The sequence below is a fragment of the Diorhabda carinulata genome, chromosome X (genome assembly GCF_026250575.1).
Source record: "Diorhabda carinulata isolate Delta chromosome X, icDioCari1.1, whole genome shotgun sequence".
Classification (NCBI taxonomy): Eukaryota; Metazoa; Arthropoda; class Insecta; order Coleoptera; family Chrysomelidae; genus Diorhabda; species Diorhabda carinulata.
Genome location: NC_079472.1, coordinates 9,135,700 through 9,162,054, shown reverse-complemented (window position 1 = coordinate 9,162,054; position 26,355 = coordinate 9,135,700). Strand labels below are relative to the sequence as shown.

Sequence of the window (26,355 nt, the reverse complement as noted above, 5' to 3'; positions counted from 1 at the left end):
CAAAATGTAAATCGCTGCCATTGAAATATGAAACGAAATGAAAAGCATGGATGACATCTGGAATCTTCTGAAACTGGCTCATAGAAATCGATAAGAAAATGACTAAAGAAAGAAGAAAAATCCTATTATTCATTGATAATTGCACAGCACATAACGATATACCATTAATGGAATCAATAAAAGTCGAGTTTTCACCACCTAACACCACATCATACTTGCAACCGATGGATCAGGGCATCATCAAAAATTTTTGTCATTATACCGTAAAAAAGTTGTTTTAGGAATATGGAAAAGAAGAAAGATTCTCATATAGATGTATTACAAGTAATGAGAATGATTGATAAAGCTTGGCGAAACGTAACTGCTACTACTATAAAAAAACTGTTTCGCTCACTGAGGTTTTTCTTCGTTATTAATGGAAGAAGCTGAATATATTACTCTACAACCTCCTGAAAAATAGGAAACAGTAGCGCTTGGTGTATGTTTAGAGAACTTATTACCTGTGAGGATGGAGTAATGACTGCTGGAATATAATAGAATACTCTACGCAATTTAACAGATCAAACAAGTAACTCAAGAGAAATAATTTGCTGCTCTTTATACTCTAGACATAGACCTCATTTAAACGAATAAAAAATTATTGACTTTTTTCAATAAATTTGTGAGATGAATTTATTCAATATCTATGTAATTTGAGTTTGTATGTGTATGTCTTCAAGTTTCCAAGAGTTGTTTCGTTTGTGATGTTCCTGGTCTTGTTTCCGTTCCTTTATTTAGTCGAAATTGAGCTATGTATTCCTCTTCATTCCATTTGAAAAAATGATTTTCTCTGTTGCTAAAATTTCGTGAAAACCTTAGAAACAGTCTAATTCTGCTAGCTCTAAAAAATCTTTGTTATCGGCGAATTCAAACTCTTGAACATCTTCTCTATGTATATCTATTTTGATAACTATCATCATTTATTCTTAATGACATCAGAAGCAAAACTTCAAGCATTCATAATACTCACTATTTTTATATATTAGGTTGTATATCAACTAATTTTATTGATAACAATTCATTACTTATAAAAATATTAAAACCATTATAAGGTTAAAACAAAAATGGCACCGTGAAACTGCATTGCGCATTTGATTATTAACCCCTGGCCCAGGCGGCGACAGAGTGACATAATTCAGCGCTCGTTTCCAGACCTGTATATAACACTCTAATCATGGCTTCGTGTTTTACCTAGTTCAAGTCATTCTAGTTTTTTTAAGATTTTTTTCTTGATCGACTAAATTTGAGTCGCTAATTGTTTATGAGAATTTCGGGATATGAACTGAAATATGTTCACTATCTTCACAGGTGAAATGAATCGACTGGCTTCTTAAATAGTTTTTCAAGGAATTTTACAGTCATCAAGGGCTATTTGAAATTAGAAATTGTCTTGGTTTCTCTTATGAAACAGTATAAAAAGAATTACCTGATACTGTGTACAGTTGAAACAGTGCCAACAGCAACGTTCCCCTTCTACATACTTCTTCGCTTGTCCTCGCAGGCATGGAAGACTACATACGGATTCTGGTAGAGTCGGATGACCCATTTTGAACTGTATGGCTGAAACAATTGAATATAATTTTGATGTGGGTGTGTTTCAATCGCTAATGGTTAGTACTTAACCTTACGTTATATAAGTTACTACTTCTATTATTCTATTTCATATGAAACATCCGCTACACATTATTATGTAGTTCTATGTCTTTCAGGTATTGTTTTTTGTATTTGTTCTAGAGTTATTAGATTTTTGTTCACTACACTGAAAATTTTGTTCTTTTTTCTCTGTTCTTGGAATTGTGGGCAGTCCATAGGAATATGTTGAATGGCCAGTCTACATTTAGGAGGGTTTTCCTTGGCTATACTATATGAGTAAGTCGAGCATGGCCGAGCGAGTTTTGATATTTTGATTTGATCTAGCTGTCTGGATGTTGAGAGTAGTGGATCTATGAATTGTGGCTTAAGGTTTTGGAGAATATGTTGTTCGTCAACTTTTTGAATTTTTCCTTGATTAACTTTTTGATAAAAATGTCATCGTTTCTGTGGATATATGTATATATTTGAGATATTTCCAATAATATATGTCCTTGGACAGCAGTATCTGCTTATCCATTACCGTCGATTCCATTATGCGAAGGAAGTTAGATGAGTGTTACGTTCACTTCTAGTGTAAACGGTTGGTGAAACAATTGTTTGTACTATAGAACAGCTTGTATATGTATCTTTTAATTGAGTTTATGGGACTGAGTGAGTTCGGTTTTGGATTACTCAACAAGAGCGTGATGTACAGCATTTCACCTGAGTATACACTACACTCTTTTGGTAGCCGGAACTTTCGTGTGGTGTGTGGGTGACTACCCAACCAATGATGAACCAACTAAATAATTTTCTTCATTTTTTTTATGTTACCCATATATTTTTAAGCTATTGATTCATGAGGATTGGTAAGGGAAACCACGAGGCAAGATTACATGTGTATAGAGGATTCGATCCCGGTCGATTTTTCTAGTCCCGGGATTTCGGGATTATAAACAGTTAATACCGGGATTCCGGGATTGTATTGGTAATAGAAAGTAAAACATATCAAAATCAACCTTTTATTTTATATCTTCAAAAACAAAACAAAATCATAATTTCTTCTGATAAAATTAACAAACTAGGCTCTTTTAAAATAGTTTAATAAATTATTGCTTAGTTTGTTTATTTTATTTTAAAATAAACTTAAAACTAACTTCTTAAAATTTGTCAAAAGAGATCAATGTTAATAGGACTTATATTTTAAATCAAATAGACCAGAAACTATAATTTACTTATTTAAGCCACGAAAATAAAATCTAAGAAATAACAACGCATCCAACGTCTCATCCGAAAGCATACTTCTTAATTTGTTGCACAAATTATAGGAATAATTTCATTTTATGCTATCAAAGTCATATATATTGCCTTACGTATTTTTTCAATCATATCATTTTTTATAGTAAGTCTATTGATATGAATGAGATCACAAATGCAAATATAGACAAGGTAAGTCTGGAGATCTGGATGGCCAAATAAATAAACGTCAACTTCCAGTCCATCTATTAGTGGATGTTTGATATAAATATATTCTATATATGGAATAATGTGCTGGCAAACATCATGTACCAACGTCTCTTAAGAAGTCGCCTAGAATTCCGCACCACACATCCTTCATCCTGCGAGGATTCGTTACGGACCAGTAGTGCATATTATGGCGATTTACTTTACCATTACTATGAAACGTAACCTCAACTGTGCACAAAATTCATGTGAGTTTTTTAGAAACATCGTGTATCATATTCAAAAGCCAGTGCAATGATCGTTCTTAATACCAAAATATCGAAAATTCAAGCTCTGATTAACAATCACTTTCGATAGATCTACTCAAACGTTTATGCGTTCATGCAGATTTGTCAAGATAAACGCCATCTAGCATTTATGTCGCTCATAAAATTGCTTGAAATTTATATATTCTGAATTGCTGCAAAATACACAACATCCTGTTTGTGAAAATTGGTTAAGCAGAGCCGAACTCACAGGCATTTTTTCATAACAAGGCTTCTATTCTGCCCCACATCCTATTTGAATGGACAATAGCTTGAGAAATTAAAAATTGCGCAATTTTATTGAAAAATTTGATTATCGCACATCAATTGTCACTTAATTGGTTAATTAATTAATTAATTGAACGATCAGATAAGAGTTAAACATAGCTATCTACAGTTACACTCCATATAATCAAGGTAGGACTTTTATCCATTAATTCGGATGCTTCACACTCCAGGAAATTATTTTTCTCATCATCAAATTTATCTTCTTGGGGTAATTTATTTTCAATAGGAAACAATTATGTTCTAGGAAATAATTAAAGTGCTAAAATCCGGGCATCAGAGGGTTATTTACGATATCCTCATTTGTCGCTTTTCTATCAAGTTGTCTGGCTCTAAACTCTATATTGACGAAACACTTTATAAAGAACTTTTGAGTTATATATTTCGACAACAAGTATAAAATAAAAAAAACACAATCTAGACAAAGAATGGCGCGTTTCGTAGGACGTTAACCTCCGATCTCAATTTCTTAAACGTTATCTGTGGATAGAAAAAGTGGGATATAAATGTGACGTATTTCTCTCATTGAAAACCTATAAATATGGATCTGTGTCATTTCACATGGATATAGGGTATAATTTCTTATAATAAAACTACTGATTTTTTGTTACATTGAAATCACAGCACTCTCGCTACGTTTTTCAGAAACCTCATTTTCTCATATTAAGAGATAGACTTAATGAGATCAAAAATTGCAGAATTTGTTGAAGACTTCGATAATTATATATAAATTGCCTTATAATTGGGTAAATTGAGAAAAATGCTTCTTTGATTTCATATTTTTAAATAGGCGCTCTACTAGTGGACCTAAAATTCTGAAAATAGTTTTCATATGTTTTCGGGACCACTAATTTTTTTTCTGAAGGTGGAATATAACCCTTTCCAATATATTTCCCGCCCGCTAAAAAATTTGGATATATATTCTTGAAGTTAATTTCACACATTTGTTAAAATGTTAAAATGTTAGGAATAAATTGTGGAACGATACAATTTTTGTTTCTATTACTATTACATGTTGCAACGAGGTCGAGTGCAACGAAGTCAAAGAATCGAGTAACTAAAATACCGGTATGTTTGCATCAAAACAGTAATATATTGTTCTAGAAATCCAAGTAAACACACAAGTAAATAATTCTAGAATTATTTACTTGTTTGTCAAGAGTGTATAGAATCAAATAAGAGTGCGCATATAGCCAACAAGATAGTTGTTCGACTAAAAAAATATAACTTTTAGGTGAATACTTATGATGAATATATGCTTTAATCACTTTGTATTGGTAGTTATTTTTCTCATTTTTGTTTTTTGATTCCTGGTATAATATTTTATACCAAGTTTATTTGTTAGCCAGTAGAAGTTTTAATGTATATGTAATTAGTTTTACTCCAATGCATTTAATTGTAATAGAATATAATGGTCGCTATTAATTTCTGAAATAATTCATTTTATTTCCTCATCACGTTTTTTGTCTCTAACAGTTCTTAAGTATTTCCTTATATTTTCTTAGTATATTATATATATCATTAATCACAAATTCCCCTGTATGTATCAATTTTTCGACATTTTCGAGATTTTTTGCTTTAATGTGATATAGTTGTATTTCTTTGGAGAAAATTCATTTCTATATCGGTTCTTGATAATTTATTTATTTTTTTCATAAACAAATTAGCAATGTTCGAGAGGGAGAACTATCCTGAAGGGCTTCCTCGGGCTCTAAACAGTGAATTAATAAATACAGGAATTGAGAGTCGTGGTAATTTCCTCGGCTTGTTCTTTATTGACATTTATTAGTAAATGATTAGGATCGTTCCCTGATAAGTTTGTAGCGTCGGCTTAGTTAGTTGTATCAATTACAACCATTACTTAAAATATCACACCAGGTGCTCATTGAATATACAGTATGCTGCGGAAGTATGCTCTAAAGTTAATTAGGTCAAAATAAAGTTAATAGTTTGTACTTATCTTTCTAAATATGTGTCCTAAAATGACATACTAGGGTACTACGGTGAAACAACATATTAGCGATTTCAAAAAGAACTTCTCACGAAATGAGCAAAATTTTATGTGCTGCCAGTTGTTGAACTTTGAATTCCAGAAATATTCTATTCGTGCGTGGTTGAAGTTTAAATATTCCTTGCCAGTGTCATTTTTCAACAAAACTGTAGGTTAGTACTTGGCAATAGATTATATTTGATGTGTTTTACTAGTTGGAAAATTGTTATGTTTTCATTGCTTTTGTAAAAGTTAATTATGTTTAGTTGAATGGTACCATGGGCGTAGTATGCTATTCTAAACTTTTCATTATTGGTGAATACTTCTAAAGATAATCGAGTTGATATGTATATATTGCCAAGTCATCAACATAAGTATATTGAGAAAATAAATGCACTTTTTTTAGAAATGGTTGGTAAATACGTAAGGAAAACCAATCACCTATATTGAGATCCATTGGGGAGATGGGATAGCTAACGGTCTACCGTTTATAAAACGGAAGTGGACTATTTAATTCCCAAAATTCCCCAAAAATATTTGCCCCAACTGGTAAAAAGCAGATTAGTTTAATTGCGGGTGCTGGAGAGGGTATTAATGGTACTTTCTCACAGAAAAATTATAAGGTGGAGTTTTTAGATGGAGATCCAATGGCCTCTGTTGGATTTTCGCGAGAATATGGCTGGAAGACTGAAGAATTTTCCAGCCTTTTAAAAAAATACAATACAAATACCAAATATTCGACAGTCCTACTTACTTTGGATGCCATAAATGTTGCGCAACAGAATGGCATCATACATTTTATTTACTGGCTCATTGTAGTCTTTATACTCAGTCTTTGTATATATCCTTTTTTTTTACATTAAAAAACGCTGCAATCTACGTACTCACTTACTTGATCCTGAAGCGTTTCGACGTTTTCAGGTATCAGGCAAGTTTTCTAAGTATGCCATTCAAGCCATAGCAGTGCGGGTAAAATAGTAAATTTTATTCCTCATGGTTTTTACAATAAAATAAGATGTTTAAATAAACGATGTCATAAGGGCATCAAGATGAAAATACTATACCTTAACATTTTAACATTTAGAAAAATTACTTCAGCCCAGCAGTTTCCAGTTTACAAGTACTACTTAATAGAAAAAATGGTATGCTATTCTAGGCTACTTTGCCTTATGTTGAATGTTGAAAATATGAAGTTTGTCAGCCTCTTGCATGCTTACATCAATAAGAAAAGGAAAATCGAACTAAATATTTCTCTTATGAAGTCAATGTCATCTTTTCTCTAGGCAGTATTTTGGAAATAATGATTATGACAGGGTGACTACAACTGAGAAAAGGTTTTTATGAAAATACTTCTTCAAACTACTTTAGTCAAAATCTAGGTTGATAAAGTGGCGAATCAAGGTCAAAGAAAGTGAATCAGTACATATGAATTTTTATAACACCAGAACCTCCCTAAGTTTGAATAACATCGAAATATCCCAAAAATAAGATATGAAGTATCTTGGAAACCGTTTGGATAGTAGATTAACATGAGGTCTGGTGATTTACAATACCATTACCTGATTCACAGTCTGCATACTATTGGTAAGTAAATATAAATTTTATCTCTTTATCCCTTCTATCAATTGTAATGATTAGTGAAAATAAAAGTTTGATCACGTTCGTTTAATACTCGTTCTACATGTGAAACCAATCAAGAGCTTTTCTTTAAAATACTTTGTTTTCCACTTACATAGAATCATGAAAAAAGCAGTTCGTGTGCTAACACCAAGAGCAGTTGATACATGTTCAACGTTCTTGGTGCGAATGTCTAAAATTTTTCAAGTTCAAGTGCTAAGGCTCAATTTCACAAATGGCAAAGTTTCTCTATTTTGCAAGTCACAATTTTTGTTAATTGTTACCTTCAGGGAAATATAACTAGGTCGTTCATCAAACATTAAAAGCACATCGTACTTTTAGCGAAACCAAAATACTTTTGGGAGTTGAGAAAGTGTCTAACTGTTTACGATAAATAAGAGTGTAAAAACCTTCCATATTGGCGCTGATGAAGAAAAGTATATATGTAGCAATTGTAGATGAATTGAAGTATGCCGAGTTGGAAAATATAAACTAGAAGAACACTAAGATTGATTTTATTTCACATTTCTCACTTATAATACTCAGCACTTCGTTTAAAATTGATCCTGGTTGCTGATATGTGTGCCATCTTTATTTAACGCATTTCGATGGACACTTTTCATATACACATATTGTACTACTCCTCTCTATCCACCTCAACTCAAGGTAATATCGTGAAAACAATAACATTTTAAATCAGCTAGGCTGGAATTCTCGGTCTCATATCAGTTTAAACTACCCCCAGACCGCCGTTATAAGTCGTATAAACCTAGGTTTGTCGGTAAACACTATCTATATTAATCAGTTAAAGTGGGAAAAATTGATTCAATTCTTACATCAAACAGATAATTTGCAGAATACCTACGTAATCGACAGACTTACGACAGACACCTGACAGGCAATTATATTGCGAAATTCCACTTCATAGAATGATTTATTTTCCCGAAGCACTGCCATGACTTATTAACCGCTTTGTCGTGGCTAAGCCTAAGGAAATTTCGACATCAGGAACATCATCATTTGCCATAAACTTCTCTTGCTTTTCTCAGTTTTTCTTGAAATTTTCAATTACAGTTTTTACAGCACCTGATTACTCTTTAGAGCAAACAACACACCAAACCAATTAGATAACCTATTTATTATGTATTAGAGCTATATTAGAATCAATACTTTTTACCTAGCTTTCGTTTTTTTTTCAAGATAACTAGATCTAGAACAGTAACTTTACTATTGTCTTTAAGGAGCCCATGTGTGAGTTCTTATATTTAAACGTTACCTCGGTAACGTATAAGCCTCCTCAATTTAACTTCCATACTTTAACGTATGGTACCAGCAAATTTTCAGATTATCTAGTTAATGTGCACGTTAACGTATTACAATACCTGGAACAATATAAATTATAATAAGAATATACAATTGTATTCATAATTAATGTGGAAATGTCCGTATTAAATTCTTATTAAAAGGGTTGTAGGCATCACATAATGAGGGCGATGAATTTTAAATACACTTTATACTAGATATTATTTGATATGAACTGAGTAAACTAATCTTTCTTTGATTATTGAGTTGCCTCTTTTTCATGGGAATATAACAACCAAATTGGAGAGAAAAATCCAATATGAAGTTCGTGATGTTTTCAGGAAAGCTGCTTTAGTTTGAATGCCTTTTAAATTAGAAAATCTAAAAGAAATCTGCATTTGTGCGAAATTACTTTTTAATTTCCTCGAACTTATCGATAGATACACATCAAAGCCAAGACTTCGTTGAATTTTAAAAGAAACTCCTACCACCTGAATTTTTTATAGATGATCTAAAAATACACCCCGCACGAACTTTTACGCATATTTTTAAAATTCTTGGAAATAGAAGAGTTTCAGAAATTCGATTTTTATTATAATATACAAACTGGAGCAATAGAAAGGCATAAATGGAACCATATATTTGGGGACAAAAATTAATCGATTAGACATAACTTATTTTATTTTTTGCAAATTTGTCAATAAATAATATAATTAAATACAAATACTGAGTAATTATTAATAAGTAAGAATGTACAAAGTCACAATAAAATATTTCACAGCGTCAAAATTGTTATTAATAGTCATACTATGTGTACATTCACATATTCTTATATGAATACGGCATGGCTTTTCATCAAGTCCCTATATATATATAGCCGCATTGGAGGCACTCTTCATGCTTTTATCTTTGAATACACTTAGTGTGATTCCCCGATGTTTTAAGTCTCCTCTGTAAATTTTCGTATATATTTTTAAGTTTTGCAAAGTATACTTTATAAAATATTAGGTGTTTTGGCAGAGACGTTTCTTGTGTATCAGAGCTTTCGGGACACAAAGGGACGATTAATGGTTAGAAGAAAAAGGAAATTAAGAGGAAACTAACATTAATGTCGGTTATTAGAGACAAAAACCGAATCTCTGATAGAATTATGGAACCAATAATGTCACCGAGAAAGAAAAAGCAAATGAATGGAATGTATAATAGACAAACATTATATTGGAGTTTAGCGGACCTATGGACTCATTCTCGAAAAATATTTGTGCTTGGTGTAGAAAAAAGTAATAGCAGATTCACATCTACCATACATATTTCTCTGGTTACCGTTCAGGTTTTTTTGATGTAATGATAGCGTTAATATTTGTACAAAATATATACAGGGTGATACATACACGAACGAGAGGTCTGTATTTGAATGATACGAAGCCAATTTTAAAATAATTGCACGTTTATTTAACAAAAATTGGACCTCATTATTTGTCATTTCAACTACTTCAACTACATATATACATGATTTTAAAACAGGATTTGATGATATTATGTCGATGGAAATACCACCATGGACCATAAATCAATTGGATGAAACAGAAGTGGAGAATGTGATATTACATGAGGAGCTATTCGAGCTTAGCACTAATGAGGAGCTGAAAGTGACATTTGAAAAAGCATATCAAAAATTTTGACTACGGGTAGAAATACCCGAAAAATATCCTGGACTGTGCAAAAGCTTTGGATTGCGTTTCCCTTGTCATGTCTTGTCGAAAAATGTTTTAGTGCTGTTACAAACCAAAAACAAAAAAAGGAGCAAATCAAATATCACAGAATAGGGAGATTTACGGTTATTTATTACAAAACTCAAGCCAAATATTTATAATTTGCTTTTCATCCATCAAGTGGAGGGATGTCTTATTGAAATTACATTTTCTTGAAATTACCATTGTTGAAGTTACCTTACGTTATAAGTTTTGCATCTCTATTACTTTACTACTGTTATAACAGTAATAATAATTAACTTGGATGAAGTTCCTTTTTTGTTGTGATTGATGTTGTGTTGTGATTTTATTATCGATTTAACCCTTTTTTTCAAAAACTGTCAACTCAGCAAGATTCCATAGATTGATCTAATCTTCATTTTTTTTAGCTGTACAGCAAAATTTTTTAAGGGTTCTCAGAAACCCTTGAAACCCCTGTAAAAGAAATAATTTAATTCTATAATTCATATAAATCGCTCACAATTTTGATATCTATGGATTGTTGTAGCTATAACTTCAACTTGTACATCATCCATCTAATACTAGTAACAATAATAGTGCCTCGAAGGCTTACACTTCGCGTTGATTACAAATAACATCCTACAACATTTCCGATACTCTTTAACTGCATCCTATCTCACTATCCCCTTTATCTGATTTGGATATAAGCGACATCTGTGGTTTCGAAACTTCGACCAAGTGTAGCGATCAAATTCCTAATTCTATCGAACTTGCAATTCATGTCATCCTCCAGCAATTTCGAATCTCGTATCCTTTGAACAATCGAATATTGTATTCGATTGTTGAAGAAGGATGGGATCACTAATTTGTTTCTACGCCTTTATTCTGTTCGTTCCTGAGAAAATCTCAGATGTACCTGTCTTATAACTATTAGGATAGAAAAAAAGCTGCAATCCACCCACTCAACTTTTATATGTGTAGATAACAGCAATGTATGTGAACATGAGGCTTTTGGAAGTTTTTTTTCAAAGGAATTGATCATGTTAATAATTTAGCGTTCGCCTTCTTCATGTGATATCTGATTATGTTTAGTCACTGTATGAATAATGTGATTATTAGTTAGTAGTAATAACGTAAGTAAGTCTGATATAAAAAAAGTGATTATATGTCTTGTGGCTACTCTGAGTGGATCTTGCAATAATATATTTTGTTGTGTACAATTGTATTTTTTTCATAAACGCAAAAAAGTGGTAAATCAATCAGCTAGCCAACTTTTATAAGCGTACTTTATATGGGTTCAACAATGAATCGTTCATATTTAAAATGTTTTTCAGTGGAGATTTGGATATGCCATGCGCTATAATTAAGATGGAATGAAATTTTTAATTTCCAGTTTTGTGAAAAAAATTTCGGATCTTCTAGTCTAGATTCTTGAAATACTCTGAAAATACCTTTTGATTTTGGATAAACAAAAAATTGAATTATGCCTCTTAAACTAACTTAAATGTTACATCAAGTATTATATTTGCTGATGTTTTAAAGGAATGGCTTGATAAATTTCTTAATTATGGTAAACAAACAAAACACTTAGCAGCCAACAACGATATTAGATAAAGAGACTCATTTAGTCCTATGTTACTCAACATAAAAATGAATGAAATCATGAAGAAAGTACTGCTAGGCAGCCATTACAGAATAAGTGACAGAGAAATCAAAATCCAGAGCTATGCCGATAGCACCATGATATCTACCAAAAATGAAGATAATCTACAGAGATTATTAAATACTTTCAATCTCACAGAAAAACAGTTTAATATGACTGTATTGACTGAAAACCCATATGCATGACAAAATCAAAAGAGCCCATTAGATGCAAATTAGAACTAAAGCAACAAAGAATGGAATTTAAGTACCCTGGAATTGGCATCACCAGTTATAGAGACGTAGAAGATGAGGTGAGAGGAGAAGTAGCCAGAGCAATTAGGGTCGCGAGGTTTCTTCAGAATGTTGTTTGGTGAAACAAAGGTACAAATTTATGAAGCAACAATCAGAAATATGTCCAGAAACTTCAAAAACGAAATACCTCTTAGAAAACATTGATGAATATATATATAATTGTGTAAGAAACAATGAAACCAATTGTCAAATGACAGACAATAGATTAGTTAAAATAGCTGTAAAAGTCGACCAAGGAACAAGTGGAGTGGCAACCTAAAACCAGGATGTACCAAGAAGAAACAGGAATAGATCTATTATGGAAGGAAGAAGAACTTTCTAATGAATTAAAGAATGAAGGAACTTTATTGTCATCATGAAAAATAATATAACAAAACTATAATAGAGCAGTTCCTTAGAAATAATATCTTGTTATCAAAATTCTTAAGGTTTTATTTTAATGAAATCTATGAAAAATGATATTTGTTCCACCTATTCAATAAATCTATACCAGAGCACCAAGCAAGGAAGTTATTAGGAGGGGGGAGTTATGCAAATAAAACTAGAATTGAATGACAACTGTAACGCAAGCAAAACCAGCAGATTAAATTTTTCTGTGAGGTAACCTTGTATCTGTTTTAGTGTAATCGTCCTATCATATGGTGGACCAAACCAACATGATCAGTTGCGAAGGTGCATAGAGGCAGATTTAAAGTGTATGTTGTGAAAGAAATGGCAATGAGGAGAAGTAGCCAGAGCAATTAAGTCGTTGCTTCATCTGTCTCGGTACAGTTGTCAACTGAATGAGATTGAATTAGTATGCGTACAAACTAGAAAATACATTGCTGGATGGAAACTGAACAAACAACATCTCAGAAAACACCGAACAAGATTGAAAGGTTGATCTGTCAGAGTGTTAGTGGCGATGACAACCTGTCAAACTACAGCCTTATAGGCGCTGCTATATTTGCCTCCACTTCACCTTATAGTGAAAAAAAGAGGCATTTAGAGGCGCCCACAGACTAATCCAAACAGAAAGATTGACAAATAAATAACCTAAATAAATACCATGAAAGACATTTAAATTGGTAATTAATTACCGAAAATCATAAGATATCATAATTTTTCTTTTAGTCTTTATCAAAATATTTTGATAAAGATTTAAAGAAAAGTCGAAACGTCAAAATTTATAACCCTTAGGTAATTCTCTTTCCATACTACAATATCATTTCTTTCTTTTAAAATGGAATACCTGGAATTATTTTTGTAGCTGAAAACTATTTCTTTCTGATTACACACTGTACCTCACAAGCTCCAACTAAACTTAACTGTTAAAAATGCACAGTTTGAACTTCATTACTATATGGAAACACAAAATCGTATTTTCGGTGAAATTTGTCGGGAAGAGAATCTTGGAAATGGAATAAAATGAAATTTTCAATTTTTATTACCATGTTTGTACCTATAAATCTTATAATACGGCTATGTAATCTTTGATACAGAGGACTGTTGATCAGTTGTAACCTTTCTCCATTCTTCTTTACAGCTTATGGTAATAAAAAGCAATAAAAATATTCAGATTATTTTTTTGTAATATTTAACAGGATTTTACTTAGTTTTGGATTAGTGAGAAGGTTTTATTAATCTCTCGTAAATAAAAATGTAGATGTAAACGACTTAGGCAGTGTTGTTATCTAAGTGACGATATTGGTTTTTGTTTTTTTACCGATGTAGAGAAATCGATAAATGACATACATAAGATTAATAGATTTCCTGATGAAAAATACAAAATATACTTAGAATATTAGTATCTTTCCAATGTCAATCAATTACCCCTGTCAAGAGATGCATTGCTCTGGTATCAATCATTATTTTGAATATTTTAACTATAGTTCAATCGAAAACATATTTTGGAAAGTTTACTCTGTATTTACTATTCAAACTGTTTGTTACCTGACATATTCAATTGTAGTTCACCCTCTAGATATTGACCAACGGTTATCCAAGCGTACTTTCCCTCGGAAACTTGCTTGAAGTGCTTAATGTTATATCTTGCAGGGGCATCCCCGTTTTCGTTGAAGTGAAAACGATCTCCGCTCAGACCTAAAGAAAAAAAATGGGATGTTTTATTTCCTGCTGACCAAGAGATCATTTAACTTTCTTGTTAAGTACGTCTCGAGCTGGTAACTATAAAACTTAGATTTGAGGTTGATATATAGTTATGAGAATAAGTTTGAAAACTCAAAAATAATTGTTGGTTATAATAAAATGATTCATACAGGGTAATTTTGAAACTATGAACGTTTCTATATACCTAGTGGATATAATATGTATGGAATACATAATTTAATTTGAAAATAACCGACACATTTCTTATGTATTCTGGTTTATGTGGGCTTTGTTACCTAATTCCTAGTAGTTAGTCAATATGTATCTACTTGCTCAATCTATAGTAAATTGAAATACAGGTCGGACAAAATGGACGGTGCAGCGAATTTGAGGCTTAATTATGATTTTTATGAAAATTTTCTCGAGGAATATTTTTTAAATTTCTTTAGTTTAGTAGGTCTTTGAATCACAAATTATGGTTTAACAGGTGGGTGAAATTATTTAATACAAATTGAACAATAAATTGATTTATTTTGAATAATTTTAATCCCGATTTTTTAGTATCAGATACATTTTCAAACAGCATCCACTATACAATAGCCTATGGTGAAAACTTGAAGACGCAGTACTCTATTTCCTTAAAAAAAATAAGTGTTATATTTGTCTAATTTCCCGGTTCATAATCCTTTTTGATTTCAAACGTTGGCATAATATTTCGTGATTTCAGCCTTCATATCCTGATAGAGCTAAAGTGGTTTCGGTGACAATTTCTTAATTTCTTCATCGTGATTGGAGATTCAGTGCATTCGCAATCATTCCAATTTATTGAATCTATATATTAAGAAGCATCAAAATTGGTAGGAGATACTTCAAAGAACCTAACACTTTCATTAGGTCTCGATCTAGCCGTCATAATCCTTCTAAGCCCAAGTTACCTAATATGTTTCTTAGAGTCAGTTACCATTGCTAGAAGAATATTTTTGGCAAAAAACGCATTTCTTTGAAAAATTGTATCAACGAATCAGATGTTGAACCACATTCCACTATAAACCTTAATAAAAGATTCGGCAAGAAGTTTAAATTTCGAGAAGAAGTAAATTTCAAATAAGTACTTCTGGTCAGCATTTAAGTTCTCCCAATCAATTTCTGGAAAATTCAATAAAATTTTTCCATAATTTGTAATTTGCAGTTTTCAAGCTGTTTACTTATTAGGCTAGAAAATCCTCTTAGATCTGTAGTCTGCCCAACAAGATATTGAAATAGGTGCCTCAAAAGTTTTAGATGTAGTAAACTAAATATCAACTACAAGGGTCCTCTCAGCCTTCAGTTTATAAAAGTTTGATGACTCCAGATTTACCGTTCATAGTATAACCGCACTACTCCCTCAAAACAAAAGAACTGGTCGCATTAACGGAGACCAAGTTTGAACAGTTAGGCTGTTTGTCGTCTTAAAATAGAACACTAGAACACATTAGATTTATTTTAAAATTAAAACAAAAATATTTTCATAACGTGGATAAACAAAATTTTCACTATTACAAAACAATATTCGAGATTTAGTTCTTAAGTTTCACCCTAGTATCGAAGCAACGCTAAATGAGAAGGGAGGCAAACAGCTAATTTTTGCGAAATCCTTTTTAGTGAATGATTAATTCACAACGTGTTAACATATTAATAGATACAAAGAAGGTTCTTTTTTGAAATTTTGTATAATTTGATGCTTTGAAAATTGCTAGGAATAATAATGTATAAAAATAACTGGATCATAAAATTCCAATTTCCCGTCACGTTTTAGAAGGGTATATTAAATCTTTCAAATAAAGTCAACTTTTATAACTATCTGCGAATAAGAAAGTGTTTTTTTTTTTCATATTTGGGAAGATAAAAACGATCCAGTCTAATTCAAATATTTCAATAACAAGTCCATTTTGTAACCGTTATATAGGTTAGAAGGTTTTCCATTTAATCACAATAATATGAAGTAGAATCATAATTTATAGTAAAACATATTTTCGTCATGATATTTTATTGAGTAGACCTATGAAATATTTAAAACAATAGAACATTTTTCGGTATAAATAGTCTTTGAATAAATAAAATAAACCGTTCACATTGGTACAGTAAATGGATATCTAGCAAGAGAGATTAAGCCAATATGAACAATTGAAATTAATACCGGGTGGGCAACTAAGAACGGCGTCGGCCTTATCTCAAGACCGGAATATATTACAGCTTTAGGAAAAAAGAAATTATAACAAAAGTTTCCCCTAGAAAAATGTGGAAGCTATTTTTAAAATTTCATGCCCACCACTAGAGATCGTATTTGAAAATATGAAATTAAAAAATATATTTTTTTTTATTTTCCTGTTTAAGTTCTACTAAAATTATTCAACAAATTCTGGGCATTTCTGCAGCAATACAAAATATATAAATTCTAATTAATTATATCAACAATGTGAATGCCAGAGAGCGTTGTTTAATATATATTAGATATTTTAGATATTGTGATTTCATTTGATAAATTTAAATGGGAACATAAAAATTTAAGTAAGTATTTGAAAGTGAATTAATTAAAATTAGGAAAAGCGCATCTCATATCTTGAGAAATGTATAAACGGCGAAATTTTTGTTCAAATGGCTACAAGACAGGTTCGCGGAAAAGAAAATTAAAAATTTATTCTGGATGGAAAGTTTTTAGATTGGCCTACTTGCGGTAATTTGAACTTTTCTCATACTAATCTAATTATTGCTGCTAGATTACGTTGTATATATGTGAAGCTAATATTACTAGTAATGGAAACAAACCATTGAATGCACAATTAACAGACCTAAGAAGTAACAGCTTAGATGAATATCTACGTAATTAATGGCGGCTTAGGTGTTCAGAGTGTCGCCAATCATTTTTTATATATGCAATCAGTAGCTGACGGTTGGATAAGACTGCAGTTTTAATTTCTACCATTGAAATATATCTTATTGCCTGTCATATTCTTTGAATCATATCATCTCTGGTCATGGGTCTGTCTATTGGTTTGAATGGGATAACTTATTCGGCCCCACAAATAAAAATCTATGCAAGCTATGTCTATAAATCTGGGTGGCCAAATAAATAAATTTCCACATCCTAATTAAATGCTTGGACATTATATATTTTGTTAATAATGGACGAAAGCTCTTTAAAAATATATCAAGTTCATAAAAATGGGATGAACAGAACGGGACCAGAGAGATATATTTCGAACTTGCGGAATTTTTTTATTGGGCCATGACACTTTCAATGGAATATATATCCATCATGCTGCGCATTTGGTTTATTGATTTGTCACTGCTTTCTAGAAATGCCTCTAAGAAATTTGGTTGGGCAGGATGTCATTGCCCTTGTAATACCTAGGCATCTCATCCTTTCAATCTTGTGCAGTTTTTTCTTTTTCAGTTTTCGATCACCAAACAAGTATTACGTGTTTGAGCATTGGTTTGATCACTGTTTGGTATACCCATTATACCATCTCAAAAATAAATTGAATGGACAATAAAAAATATACACCTTGATGTAATTAAAGTCAAATTAATATACTGCTTATTTATATGAGTCTTTGTTAAATTCAATTTTCCTGGTCAATAATCCTTTGCATCAAGCCCTTTTTTACGAGCTTGGAAATTGAATATTTTGAACCTACTTTGAAACAAGTTTAATGGAAAACGGAAATTAGACTATAATATCAGAAGCGATCGGCAACAACTTCTGCCAATGAAGTAAAACCATATTGAAATTTCATTTAAATTCATGAAATGTAAATGACATAACCGAGGAGAGAATTGTCAATCAAATGGGAGTTTACTGTGTCGTTGGAAATTGTTGAATTATGTGATTCTAATATTTTTATTTTGTAGATTGTGTGCATAAAACCTAGCAATAATAACAAGAGCTTTTTTCTCATGTTTCTACTGTAGATTAGAGTTCTTTGAAAAAACAGGTTGTACGAAAAAATATATGTTTATTTTGGTTATATGTATGTTCGGTATTAATTGAGAACTCGAATCAAGTAATTAATATATTATAGCGAACACAAAAAAAATTATCTTGTTTTCTTAAGCTTGATGGTTTGTCATTGTCACTGACTTTTCAATCAACAGCATATTATGATTCTCATATAAATAAAAGTAAGGCGTCAGGGATTTGGTATGTAATGCGGTCCATAAGTTCTTAGGTCCTTGGAAAGAAAGGTCATAAATGCAAAAAACCATTTATTACTCAATATATTCTCCCTTTGTTTCTACATACCTTTCAGAACTTTTGGCAAAAGCTACCATGCCACTATGAAAGTATGATGCATCTTTGAGGTCAAAATGATCGTAAACCGTCTGTTCAATTTCATCGTCGCTGTTAAATCTTTAACCCCTTAACACAACCTGTAGCTTTGCGGTAAAAAACAGTGGGACGATGCTAGATCAGGATTATATGGTTCAATCTCTGTGAAGTTACATTCGTGTACAGAAGCCTTGAAAAGCGAAGCAGAGTGGACTGGACCATTGTGCAAGCGCACATCTTGGCTGGTTTTGCCTTTTTCCGATAATTTTTTCACGTTCATTGGTACGTCAGAGTAATATGGTGTATTCAGGGTTGTATTTGATTCCTTAGTCAATTAGGTGCTTTTTCTCACTTCCGCTTTTTTTGGTACAGGGTCTTTTCTTTTCTTTTTTTCATTTTGTATCAGGTCTTCAAGATCTCTAATGGCATTTGTGAAGTGAAATGATTAGCCTCTTGGAGTTGTACTTTAATTGCTTCAAAGCTGACGGTTTTTATTGTGTACTTCTCTTCTGTAGTAGTTTGAAGTAAATCATGTATGCGTTGTATTACCCCCACTTTGTATATAGTTAACAGTGAAGGCTTTAGAGAAGACGTTCTATCACTTGGTATGGTATACTATATCATCTTCGTTGTTAAATTTAATCTTTAATTCCAATTGCTCCTGCCTGTAGTCTCTGATTGTTTTCTTGTGCTGTTTATTTCAGAACGCCTCTTTTTATAAGTTACATTTGTCTATTTAGGTTGTATTTTATATGGTGGTGGTTGAGCATCAGTGAATGTGGCACTCGAGGTTATAGTTATCGAGGTTATAATAGCTAAACGTTTGAATGGCATTAGTATTTACATAATGATCGCAAAAAGTGCCATTCAATACACGAGTGGATATGTAGGAGCTTATCCCTTTCCAGCAAGTTTCTACAACATTTGCAGAATCTGATAAATTGAAACTTCTGGAATCGTTGGTGATATTCATACTGTACACACTGTTAACATTACCACTGCAAACCTCACAATTAATCAAAGAGATATGATAGATAAACCACCTAAACTTCGGGATAAAAAGGCCGACAACTAATAATAATGCATAAAAGAATAGACACGCATTTCCAAATACTTCGAGAGTTGACAGAATAAGTCGAAAGGTTAAAGTAAATTAAGATACAAAAAAATATAGCAGAAAATTTGCTCGAGGTAAAGAGTAGCCTCGAGAATATTTATTATAATCGAAAAAACTTAAGATAGGACGTTATGAGGAAATCAAGTCTATGTGCGGAAACAAACAATGATATATGGTAAAACACTTAAAAAAATCATAAGCCGATTATGTAAATTAGTTATTTTGGAGCCACAGCACTCCTTGAATAATTCTAATCGATTTATGCAGATAGCCAGAATCTGGAAAACATTTATGCAATATTTTTTTGTAATTCTAACAAAAATCTAAATTCGCTTCAGAAACACACTGTAGAATTAACAGTAATACCACTAGTAATTGAATTTTCATTAAGTCCGTCAAATGAAATGCTTGAAGTGAATATCTCTCGTCCTTTAAACTCATAGTGTTTCCAATAAACTCAGTTCCATTTTGAAATGGACTTATGAGATATATTTAATAATAAGTGGTAGTTTAGTGAGTTATTTCAGGATCAAAGTGAGAGAAACTTTAGAGAGAATCGTGAATGATATTTAATAATATTAAATTTAATCTAGGAAACTAACCAAAACGAGGTTTTCCACTATGCTTGTAATCAAAATTACTGTTAGTTATTATTGATTCCAGTTTTCCGTTTCCATTATTTGATTTATGATTTTATTAGATGTCTGTGTTCTATATAGAATATGGTGAATTGTTTTTGTACCGGGGGAGAAAACAAAAATGGCCGTAGATAATATCTTAGAAACAGATTATATTACAGCTTCAATTATAACAGAAGTGGCTCCGAAAAACACGTGGAATATATTTTCAAAATGCAAGCACAGGACGGATCGGAAAATATAAAATTAAAAAAGAAATGTTTCATCCAATTAAGTGGCACTTCATATACGGCAATCGGATTCTTGAACAAATTCGTATTTTTAGTTTAAAAAGTTTGAGTTCATCTCTTCAAATAAGAGGTGGGGGACAGTAGGAACGTTGTTATGGAAAATACCGGTTCTATTTAGCCAACTTCTATAACTTTATCGTTAGGAAGAGGTTTTGTTAAGCATTAGAAGATATATGTGTGTTTAAAAAAGATGATCCCGTCTCTAGGATAGATAGAAAAAAAACTTATACCATTTTGTACGATTTTGCCGCAACTACTGGCAATATAGGTCTCTTCTGTTTTAAAATTAGTTTCTTTAATGATTTTTGGAAGGTAAAATTTGACGTTTTGACTTTTCTTTAAGTCTTAGTACTTAATCAATCAAATTATTTGTAGTTTTATTAGAATTTACTAAATAGAGCTATAAATTTTATCTAAATTGTTTAGGTTTTTTTTATCATTTATAGCTTTTTCGTTCTTATAAATGTGAACCATTTCTAAAAATTCTCTTTTTCGTGTATAAGATTCCGTTTCAAGAATTTTTCTTATTGTATAGATGACCTCTTAGTCTATTTTCTAAATACTGAGATGTCTGCACTATGTAGACAGCATCATAATTGGTACAAGGCACTTGATAAATAATATTACTTCTTTTGTTTTTTGGTGTTTTAGATTTCAATTTATTGAAATATTTGGGTACCGTATACTAATATCATATTTATTAAAATAATTTGATGGAAAGTTTTTTCAAAAAAATTTAAAAATATGCAAATTCTTAATAAATATGTATCTATTTCGTTAGATGTGGTTTCTTTATAAACAAATATTCTTATTACCATTGTGAAAAATATATTGATACAAAAAAGGGACAAAATTGAAGAATATATACAAACCAATTGATGGTTGTTCTATGGGAGCTGACGTTTCAAATGTTATAGCACAATTAGTAATGGAAGTTCTCGAGGAAACTATCCTTAGCAAACTTGATATAGATATTCCATTATTTTTCCGATATGTAGATTACTGCATTACTGCCGTACAAAATAATCAGATTGAAAACATAAATAAAAAATTCAAATCTCATCATCTCATTAAGAACTTCGATTCACAAACGTAATGAAATAAAATGATAAAATCAGTTCTCTTGATGTCACATCATATAAAATAACGGTAACATAAAAACAGAATGGTATTCGAAAACAACTTGGTCATCAAGATATTTGAACTTCAATTCATGTCATCCTATGTCACAAAAAAGATCAGTGATAATAAGTTTGGTTGATAGATCTATTCAACTATCAGATCCTGAATTAAGATGTTTAGCTATTCAAAACTATTCAAAAAGCAAAAACTGCATTGAAAGAAAATAATTATCCGGAAAAAATGATAAACAACATATTCAAGAAAAGGATATACAGACACTACAATCAATTAAAAAACGGAACAGTAACGAAACATCAAAACATAAAACAACTTATTTTGATAAATATGGACGTAATACGATATCCAAATATTCTACTAAATTGAAATCTAAAACACCAAAAAACAAAAGAGGTAATATTATATATCAAGTGCCTTCTACTAATTGTGACGCTGTCTACATAGGGCCGACCTCTCAATATTTAGGAAATAGACTAAAAGGTTATAAGGATAAAAAAACTGCGTTAACGAACCATTAAATATTTAAAAAAAAACATAAATTCAATTATAAAGATTCAAAAATTCTTGGAACGGAATCTAATTCACGAAAAAGAGAATTACAGAGAAAGAGAAAATACACGAAAGAAAACCTAAACAATTGAAGTGGAATTTATAGCTCTATTTTGTAAATTCTAGAAATTTAATGTATTTGAGATGTGAAAACCAAGGAAAAATTTTTCTTATTGGAACAAAGTTCTAAGTTGATTTTAACCTTATTTTGATATTCATGATGAAGGTTGTCTATAGATCAATATAAATAAGCAAATTGTCAGTGTCAATATCATATTTTAATAAAGACTTAAAGAAAAGTCGAAATGTCAAAATTCATCTTTCTTTTAAAAACTATCAAAAAAACTAATTTCGAAACTGAAGAGACCTAAAGTCAAGAACATTTAGATGTATTAATATATCTTTCCAACTCCTCAATCCTCCCCCACTGGTTTAAAAGATCAACTGAGAGTATCCATTCCTTACATCAAAGGTTTATCAGAAAAAATTGCAGAATTTTCAAAGCGCACGGTATTCGCGTAATCTTCAAACACACTAAGAAACTCTTCCACCTAATCAGATCTGTCAAACACAAAATATTCGATAAATTCCATGGAGATTATCAAGTCCCCTGTTCAGATTGACCCCGTTCCTATTTTGACCAGACATATCGACGTATTTCCGTAAGAGCTAAGGAATATTTGTTGTTTGTCACTGATTCCGATATTTTTTCCACCCAACCAAAACTATCGCTCCACTCGGCTCCTTCAAGTGCAGGATTATTCGGAAAGCTATCGAAATAGAGAAACGTCCAAACTATCTGACCTTTTCCTCCACTTCGCTCCAATACCATTCCGGCAAACAACATTTCCTCTAAAACCCCCCAAGAAGTCGGCCACTTCTTCCGCCGATAATATATTTTCCACGTACCCCAAAACTCGAAAACCCGCCAATAAGTCCTCTATAATTACATGGTCCAGGAGATTAACTCCCCAAGTAGCTTGAGACTAGCAGTGAGTGTGTTAGTGTCAACAGTGTTCTTGATGGTAAGCAAATTATCATTTTTCTTCTTTATGTCAATAATTTTAAATTTGTGTTTCATAGGTATGATCCGATTCCATGGTCTCAATCTTTATACTCTATGTAACGAATTTCCTTTTTTTCTTGGTTGATTCCGAGGCCTCAATCTGCCTACTCCTTGGAATATCACCGAGAGGCAATTATATCAATATCCTTAACAAAATCGGTTATCGGAAGATCAAAGGTTCGGAAATAAGCTGTTTCAGTATTCATTCTGTTATATTGTCAGAATACGTCGCGTCAACCATAAATTCATGTTTAAGTACCATCTCTACCTATATCAACTTCAATATAGTTGATGCAAAAGCTTTTACACACAACACAACTTTGCACGTTAGCCCTTGGACATAAACTCTCCAACCAATTAGAATGAGGATATGACATCTGATCCTTGTATATTTACCACCATTAAAAGAGATTGACAATTGAAAAATTTTACACATTCGGGATTATAATAATAATTCATCAATCAACCAGCCCATCTGGTTTGTTCTCCTATTTTTTTTTGCAAATTTCCTTTGTTTTCCAAAGAGTGATTCTGCTTTACTAGTAATTAAGTACATATGTACATGTTGTTGTGTGCTCCTACTAAAAATTTAATTTATTTGGTTTTAAATGGATGTTTTCTTCACATTTTTCTTGAACTAATTTTGATTACTGCAAGTCACCTAAAGTAATAAAACTTTTAATTTGAGTAATTAAAAATAATATTCCGTTTGTAATCACCATTAAAAAATTTAAAAGGAGTAGTACTAATTATAACAAAAACTTTTATATACAAGCAACGTAATCTTGCAGTTCAATCGCCCTAAATAACTGTGAAATTGAAGAACTTCTGTTTGATTGTGAAATCAGGATTGGAAATAAAATTAATGATTCTACTCTCTAACTCACAGAACTGAATAATAAATTGTTTCAACTCTACCGAGATAACGGACAATATCACGGAACAGTAAGTCCCATAACGAAACCTGGAAACATTTTAATCCGAAGCTTACTACAACACTTCTCTGGAGGTGCCCAAGAAAGAAGAAATTCACTTTTTCCTGAAAGGGATTGGATTGTATAACATTGGCGTATCCAGCACGAAACAAAGGGAACGACTCCTCAACGGCCAAGGGGAGTGTGTGAAATGATATATCACAGGAAGAAAAATCTGAGATTTAAGAAGTCTTACATAATAATCACATTTACTGCTAACTTCTTGTTTGCAAATACCCACTAAGCACAAAAAATACCCAGCAATTCTGTAGTGAAAACAACTCTCTCTCTCTCTTTTTCAATAATTTTTCAAAGGTAGATCAAAATTTGACGTTTCGACCTGTTGCGATCATCATCAAAATACGACTATGCGTATTTATATCAAAAGATCACCTACATCATGAATATCAACATAGAAAATTAGTTTTTACATCTGAAAAATATGTAGTAGGTATCATTCAAATTATTCATAAATATATTTACAAAATAGAGCTATAAATTTTACTTAAATTATTTATTATTATTTCCTTTTTCTGAATAATTGAATTTATGTTTTCTTCATATTTCGTGGTTCGTTAATGTAGTTCTATTTTATTTATCGTATCGATGACCTCTTAGCAAAAACTACATTGAAGAGAAAAAAACATTCAAGAAAAGGATAAACAGATACTATAATCAATTAAGAAACAAAATATAAACTTAATATCATTAAACAGAAAATTTTTAATTACCATATAGAAGAATATTCCTAACAATTATCGAATTATTCCAATAAATATGATGTTAGTATAAGTTACGAGGGATACAATAAATTATCTGAATATTTCACTTAACTTTAATCTATACATCCAATAACAAAAGAAGTAATATCATATATCAAATATTAATCATAGTTGTATTGAAATTTACAAAATGAATTTCATTTAAAAGGTCTTAGGTCTTTTTTATCATTGATAGCTTTCTCGTTATTCTGAATTTAAATCATTTTGAAAATTCTCTTTATCGTTTATTCCGTTCCAAAAATTTCTCTATAATTGAATTTATGTTTTTTCATGTTTTGTGGTTCGTTAATGTCTTCTTCTTTCCATGCCTTTCTCCTAACGGAGGTTGGCGACCACTACTTTAAATGCTTCTCTATCTTTTGCTATGTGAAACAATTCTGGCACACTCATATTCGTCCAGTCTCTCACATTCCTTAGCCACGACTTCTTCTTTCTCCCGACACCCCGTCTACCATCTACCCTGCCTTGCATAATTGTTTGCAGAAGAGTATACTTGTCTCCTCTCAGTATGTGACCTAAGCAGGCTGTTTTCCTTTGTTTTATGGTCCTTATCAGTGATAGTTCTCTGTCTATTCTGGTTGTTGTTCTTGCAGTCCATGGGATCTTTAGCATTTTACGATAGAGCCAGAATTCAAATGCTTCAAGCTTTTTTGTTATCTGAGCTTTCAGCGTTTCAACTCCACATAATAATACGGACCTTACATAGCAGGGTACAAATCTTAATCTTTGGTTTAGAGATAGATTTCTATTGCATAGCAGGGCTTTATACTTGGTAAATGCCTTTCTTGCCGTTTTGTTAATGTAGTTTAATTTATTTTATCGCATATATATCTTATTAGTCGAATTTTTCTTCGAAAAATTCGACTATTAAGGTAGGCATGACTAGAAGAAAAATGGGGGGCACATCATTTTTCCCATGTTTGAAGACCTCCTGAACACGATTATGATGGTTTTTCGAATGTCTGTAGTTTATATATATATCTATATATCTGTTTAAGCTACAATTCTTATTTTCGTCTCTCGAGCAATTGTTATGGGTCCGATTTGGTTCAAAATTAGCATACATGGCTTTTTTGGCGGCGAATTGATGATATTAGAGTTTTGTTGAAAACAAATGAATATTTCGAGAGGTCACAGTGCAAAAAAGTGGTTTTTGACCT

General features: G+C 31.6%; 1 protein-coding gene across 5 annotated transcripts in view; it reads right to left on the bottom strand.

The window, feature by feature from the left end:
* LOC130901434 (metabotropic glutamate receptor 2) overlaps nt 1-26,355 on the bottom strand; it is a 602,363-nt gene that overhangs the window by 23,019 nt on the left and 552,989 nt on the right. For all 5 annotated transcript variants that reach the window (XR_009060283.1, XR_009060285.1, XR_009060284.1 and 2 more), the window contains 2 exons: nt 14,175-14,324; nt 1,466-1,599 (listed from right to left, as the gene is read on the bottom strand). Coding sequence is in view for 2 of the 5 variants with exons in the window: in XM_057812830.1 (XP_057668813.1) it covers nt 1,466-1,599; nt 14,175-14,324 (284 nt within the window). In the remaining 3 variants the exon portion in view is untranslated. The remainder of the gene's footprint in view (nt 1-1,465; nt 1,600-14,174; nt 14,325-26,355) is intronic.